The 7,539-nt window shown below is 33.7% G+C and overlaps 1 protein-coding gene across 1 annotated transcript; it reads left to right on the forward strand.

Moving 5' to 3' along the window:
* The first annotated feature begins 1,825 nt into the window (after positions 1–1,825).
* LOC141590285 (uncharacterized) lies at positions 1,826–2,980 on the forward strand. Its single transcript, XM_074410886.1, has one exon. The coding sequence runs from the start codon at positions 1,826–1,828 to the stop codon at positions 2,978–2,980; it is 1,155 nt and encodes a 384-aa protein (XP_074266987.1).
* Positions 2,981–7,539: the final 4,559 nt, after the last annotated feature.

The following is a 7,539-nucleotide window of genomic DNA, read 5'->3' on the forward strand; positions in this document are numbered from 1 at the left end:
TGTGACTAGCTATAAATATTAAAGCATCCTTTACTAACATTCATTAATTGAAACAACATGGCAATGAACCCTAATTTTATCAACAACGAAGAATGGCTTACACAAACGATTGAAGATGATGGGAAGGTTCTCGCCGGGCTTCCCGCCGATCAACACCCATTAATCAAAGCATCCCTTGAACATCAACGGAATTATTGGATTAAGAGGCGTAAAGCAGTCCGGCTTGTCAACAAAGCCTCATCATCATCATCATCTTCATACCCTCGTCGCATTGTTACTCGCAACTTGGGTGACCCAGAGATATGTTGAGTTGTACTCTTCCAACCTTATCTCCACATGCAAGTCGTGTCCTTGCATATATTCAATATGTTATTGCAAAATATGAAGCCAATGACCCGGAAGTTAGCGGTATACCGAGTGGCGTGATTGGTGGCGAGGTTGAGAAGCGCTTTTTACGCTTAACCGGGGTTGTTCCGGATTATTATACATCTTTTGATTTCTGATAATTGCTGTAATGTATTTGGTTTAAAATTAAATGAAATGATCATTTTGAAAGTGTTGAGTTATGCTTGTTTGATTTGCTTCCATTTTTTCAACTCCATAGATCAGTCATCATCAAGATCCAGATTATTACTGCCATCACTGTCCAATAAGATTTGAAGCAGCATTGAGAGATATGATGATGCTGATTATGGCACAACTTCCTAACATATATATTAATTAAAAAACAACTCAACCCACACATTGCTTAGTATAAATACATTGCATTATCTCAACTAACATGCATTTCCATTATCTCAATATATTCTCCAAACCCTAACTGCTAAAACAAACTCCAAATAAATTAACCCTCTCCTTAATCTTTCAAAACAAACTCCAAACTCCAACAAAATGAATGATATCATCCTTAAGACTCTTACTATGCTCGATCCGCATCAAGGACGCCAAATAAGATGGAAATGAAATAATTAGAAACACATACATGGAAATGATATAATTAGCAGATGCTGAACGGAATCTAATGGTCGATAAAAACACATACATGGAAATGAAATAATTAGAAAAATAAAATAATGACGATGAAACAAACCTGATAATTACAGAACGTACGTAAAGAGACGATGAAATCAACAGTGACGGCGAGAAGATAAAGCGACGATGAGAAAGAGAGAAAGAGACGATGAGAAAGTGTGTGTTTTGTGTTTGTGTTTGGTCTTCTTTGGGTTTGTGTTTGTGTATTAAGGTTTGTGTTTTGTGGCTGCAGCAGACTTGTGTTTGTGTGGTTTATAGTATGGAAGGTATTGACAACGGTTATTAAACAACAACCGTTGTGAAATATGTTTTAACAACGGTTGTAAAAAACACCCGTTGTTAAATAAGTTTTAACAACGGGTTTCAAAAATAACCGTTGTGATTACTTTTCACTAACTTTGCGCCAATTTTGCGCCAAATTATTAACAACGGTTGTGCATGTGTGACCCGTTGTTAAAACGAATAACAACGGTTTTTATAACCATACCCGTTGTAATTGATTTTAGTAAAATTCGCGCCATACATTCTACAACGTCTATTGTGATTTTCGTGAATAATCGTTGTTAAAGGGGCGTTGTAGTTGCCTGGATTTGTAGTAGTGATAATTTTTTGCCTTCTATAAAATGAGCCTAATATCAATATATTTCCTCACACTTCTTCTCCTATTTTCTCTCTACTTAATCTCTCCAAATTACATATATATCTATTATTTACTTTCAATATGAATCCTTATAATAATAATAATCATAATAATATGAATTCAAATTTAAATAATAATATGAATCCTACATATATGAATCCTAATATGAATCCTTCTAATATTAATTATACTAATAATTATCATCCTTCTCAAGATCCTTCTCAAATGCAACCACCTCATTTATTGTCATATAATTATCATAGTTCTAGTCCTAATTATACTTATTCTCAACCAATTAGGCTTATTGCTACTTCATTTTCCTCATATTCGCAACCCGTTCATCAAGCAAGAGATCCATTGCAAACTCCCCCAACTATCCACAATTTAAATGATATTGAAGTGGAAGTTGATACGGGGAATATAACAACACCCACTTCGAAAACAAGTAGATCTATTCAGTGGCCAAAAGCAGAAGATGAAGCCCTAATTACGTCATTCATGAGGGTTTCAGAAGACCCCATAATTGGCACGGACCAAGCAAAGGAAGCACTTTGGAAAAAGGTTACCCAAGAAGCCAGACCCGGTGACTTGCAGAAACGAACTCGTGCTATGCTTGATGGCCGATTTCGAAGAATCTCAACCCAAGTCATGAAATGGAGTGGATGCATGGAATTAGCCACCCGGAGGAAGAGAAGTGGAATGAATGAAGACGATGTTATCGCTGAGGCTAGAGAATTATACAAACCAGGTAAATTCGCTTTGGAGCATGCCTGGAACATACTGAAACAGTATGAAAAATGGAAAATAGCAATTTCTCCATACGCTAATGTGAGTTATGAGAATACTCCAACTGGAGATGATGGTAACGATGGAAGTAATAGTAGCGGGAAAAGAGTACGCCTTGAGGGTGAAGAGTACTCTACACCCATCTCTCTTGATCATGGAGAAACTATGGGTACTAAACGACCTGAAGGTGTCAAAGTTGCGAAGAGAAATAGAGGGAAGAAGAAGGTTGATGGTAGTACTTCTGGAGTTGATTCTAATAATCAAGCCGAAGTTAATAAGATGAAAGAAATGTGGAATGAAACAACCGCCCGGGAGCATGACATTCAACAACGTAAACTGAAGGTTGACGAAGCGAAGATTATCTTACATCGAGAAAGGATGGAGTTTGATCAACGAAGAGAAGCAAGAATGAAAAAGGAAAACGATTTTAATACGCTTCAACAATTACTTAGGCAAACCAATTTGCCTCCCGAACTTGAAGATTATAAGCAAGAGTTGCTACAATCATTTAAGCGTCATTAATTATGTTTAATAGTTTATTTACTTTTGAGTCGGTGTTTAGTTTTAATTGTTCAATGCTTTAATTAAATTATGTTTTATTTATTGTATGTTTTAATTGTTGTACGTTTTAATTGTTTGTTATTTATCCAATCTTATTTTTATTCTTATCTCTTACACAAAATCCGAACCTTATCCGTATCTCTTACACAGGATCTTATCCTTATCTTTTATATCTTACCTATAATCTTATCCAACGATCAACATTAAATAACTCGGATATTAATCCAACGACTTAAAATAAAAAATATTATCTATAAATATAACAATACTCCAACACTTATTACTCATCTCTCATATTAATTTCTCTACATATATTCTCATATTTCTATTTCTCTCTTTATCTTTCTAATCTCCATACAGTTAGAATTTAAATATGGATCCAAATAATTTTAGTAATATGGATCCTTATAATTTTAATAATATGGATCCAAATAAATTTAATACTATGGATCCAAATAATTTTAATACTATGGATCCAAATAATTTTAATATTATGGATCCAAATAATTTTAATAATATGGATGATTTTAATTCCTCCTTGTTTAATTATTCCTCGGACGAACGTTTTGAAAAACGTTCGGAAGAATTTAGACAAAGGAGAGACATTTTATTTAATCAAGTTCTACAATCACTAAATCAACCATCTCAAATTCCTCGAAGACGACCTCGACGAAAAAGAAGGTATATTGAGAGGAATCGGGAAGATGGTCACCAACGACTATACAACGACTATTTCACGCTAACCCGTGTGTACAAATGAGATGTTTCGACGCAGATTTCGAATGCGTAGACATTTTTTTCTGCGAGTGGTAAATGGTGTCCAAGCCGCTAGTGATTACTTTGTAGATGGACCCGATGCAACTGGTAGGGGTAGTTTTACCTCGTTGCAGAAATGCACGATGGCAATTAGAATGCTTGCATATGGAGACTCTGCCGACAGCATTGACGAGTATTTAAGAGTTGGTGAATCAACCGCACGAGAGTGTTTCGAATATTTTACTAATGCAGTTATTTCTCACTTTCGAAATGAATACTTAAGGATTCCAACCGTAGAAGACACTCAAAGGTTACTACAAATCGGAGCATCTAGAGGTTTTCCGGGAATGTTGGGGAGCATAAACTGTATGCATTGGAAATGGAAGAATTGCCCAAAAGCTTGGAAAGGGCAATTTAAAGGGCGTAACTCAAGTCCGACGGTAATTTTGGAAGCGGTTGCCTCACAAGATCTATGGATATGGCATTCCTATTTTGGTACTCCAGGTTCGGCAAATGACTTAAATGTTTTAAACCGTTCTTCAGTTTTTGATGCCTTATTAAATGGGTATGTGCCAAACGTTAATTATATGGTAAATGGCAATCAATATGATTGCGGTTATTATTTAACGGATGGTATTTACCCAAAATGGGCTACGTTCATTTAATCGATAAGACATCCACAAACACCCAAAGATAGGTTATTTGCGACTAAACAAGAAAGTGTTAGAAAAGATGTTGAACGGGCTTTTGGCGTATTACAAGCTCGATTTGCAGTGACACGTAATCCAGCGCGTTATTGGAGAAAAGAATTTCTTCATAAAGTAATGACAACTTGCATCATATTGCATAATATGATTGTTGAAGATGAGCGAGAGTCATACATATGTTATAACAACATACAAGAGTAAATTGATAATCATATCGATGACGAAGAACTTAGTGTTGATGCTCCCACCTTTGAAATAGGATATATCGCAGATATACATCAATTTGTGGCAAATAGGAATGTTATGCAAGACCCACGAAGACATCAAGCTCTTAAAAAAGACTTAGTTGAACATATATGACAACAATTTGGTTAATTAAGTTTTATGCTTGTAGTTAATGTGATTTGATCATATTATTTAGTTTATTTACTTGTGTGTATGTGTTTGTTTTTAATTGTTCAATGTTTTAATTTAGTTATGTTTTTATTCTTATGTGTTTTAATTGTTAAGTTTAATTGTGTATTTTTTTTATTGTTGTTTATTATTATTATTAGTGAATGTAACTTATGTATGTTATCAATGTATCAGACAAAATCTTATCTTTTTTCTTATCCAATCTTATAATTTTATCTTCATCTCTTACACACAATCTTAACTTTATCCTTATCTCTTACACAAAATCTGAAACTTATCCTTATCTTTTACACACAATAATCCTAACCTTATCTGTATCTCTTACACAAAATCTGAAACTTATCCTTATCTTTTACACACAATCCTAACCTTATCCTTATCTCTTACAGACAATCTTATCCAACGACCAAGATCAAAGAACCAAGATATCCATCCAACGGCGGCATAAAAAAATGAAAATTATCTATAAATAGAACAATACTCTAGCACTACACATCTCTCATATTTTAATATCTCTTACATACAATCTTATTACTCTCTACTTCAAACAATATGTCAAACAATATTCAGAAAATGTTGGCTTTACAAAATGCAATTGATATTATTATAGAAGAAACTCAAAAACTATTTGTTCGCTTAAAAATTGTTCTGAGGGAAGGTATTATATGGAATAAACTTAACCAAACCCCAAATTGTGTTATGCTTGTTAAGATTATTCATGAAGAAACACCAAATGAATTGCTTAACCCTGGCTATGCTCACATGCAAAATGTCACTCGAGCTCATTTTTATTTCAAAAAGGGCAGTTGGTTATCATTGAAACAAGAGGTAGTAGATTTTTTCTCTAGGCTTGAAAATGTCTTAACATGTAGTGCGCTGATAGATATCTATTGTGGGGGACAAAATTTATTCATCCTCCCAGAAGGAGAGCGTTCCAAACTTATGTTATTGGACAACATATACAACGACTATTTAATGGATGAAGAAATTGCAGATCAAATGGAGAGAGCCAGGCAGAGGACGTTGCCATCGTCCCCCTATTCAGTTGGTAGTTGCAACAAAGAATTTCCGTAGTCTGTTGTTGAAGTGTAGATGTTTATTTTTATGTTAACCTTGTATTAGGTTTCACTTTGTTTTAATTTTCTTACTGCAATGTACTATTTTCTATCTTTATTTAAAATAAGAAAATATCCGTGTTAAATAATGACTCGAGATTAAATATTGTAAAAAAAAATGAAATTAAGTTTGAGTTTCAAATTTACCTTAATTTATATGCAAAAAAACCGTTAAAAAAAGATAATTGAATTTTCAATAATAACAATAAAAATTATAAATTATAAAATCGAAAATTTTATATGATTGCAAATAATGAAAATGAAGTAAAAATAAATATAGTGTAAGATAGTGGAATGTTGAGGTGGATAGTGTGGGGTATTTTAAAGTATGAAAGAGAAGGAAAGTTGAGTATTTGTTGATGTGGTTGTTTTTTTGATTTTTTTTGGTGAAATTTGGTGGTGAGTGGAAAGGTGAGGTGGATGGTGAATTGGAGAGAGAATAGGTGAAAAAGTGTAGAGTGAAAATTGGTGAAATTTTCACGATTGCGGATGGTCTTATTACTGGTAATTTTATTTACTTTTTGTGTTGGTATTTTATAAGTATATTTTTTTTGTTTTTTAAAACCGGTTTGAATTACTAAGATTTCAGTATGCTGGGGAACTTACGGAGTATATCTTAAAGTGGTAAGAGTAACCTTTTAATCATGTATCTGGAATGCATTGTCATGCAACATGCATGTTGATCATGGTTGATTGATTGGTAATTTAGTCGTGGTGTTCGTTCGGCTATGTTTGGCTGTTGGAGGCTTCATTACATTATAAACGTACCACCAATTTAACATATTTTTGAATTTGTCTTTTTTTGGGTGGCTATATTGTTGAAGCTAAAAGTTATTTGCATACAATGAAGCCTATCAAAGAAGAAATTTGTGACCTTTGTATTGGAGATCCAATGGACGAAGTAAGATGAGTACCTCTAAGTCGGAAGATGACGAGGATGAAGAAAGCTTATATTCTAGACCAATAATGTCATAAGATGGACAACTAGAGCGTTTATATGCTATAATGGTAAGTTTATTGGTGGTCTTGAGACAAGACTTTGATAAGTCTTGAGATAAGATTTACCCAAGTCTTAAGTTTAGTCTTTCAACTCAACTTAAGATTTTGGATGAGCCTTGACCCCACTTTTAGAAGAAATTATCCAATGAAAAATCCCATTTGTCATTTCTTTTTGTAAAAAAAGGAGTGGAGTGAAAAAGGTAAAATCTGAGATGAGTCTAACCGATAATGTATAAATTTTGAGGTGAGTCTGAACAATAAAGAAATGATAAAAGTTAGTGGAAAGCTGATGTGGCAGAATCTTAAGACCCGGGAGGGTCTGACGATAATCATACCCTAAGTATTGTAAGCTATAATGAATGTTAGCTTTTAACAAATGATACGAATTACGAGTATATGAAATGAAATATTGCAAGTTTTGGTATTTCTGCAAAATTATGCTCCCTTACACTCAACATTTTAATCTTTGCACCATATAGCGAGTGAAGTATGGAAAAAGTAAGTTATTACTTCCTCCGTCCCGTTTATT

The sequence above is a fragment of the Silene latifolia genome, chromosome 7 (genome assembly GCF_048544455.1).
Source record: "Silene latifolia isolate original U9 population chromosome 7, ASM4854445v1, whole genome shotgun sequence".
NCBI classification, from domain to species: domain Eukaryota; kingdom Viridiplantae; phylum Streptophyta; class Magnoliopsida; order Caryophyllales; family Caryophyllaceae; genus Silene; species Silene latifolia.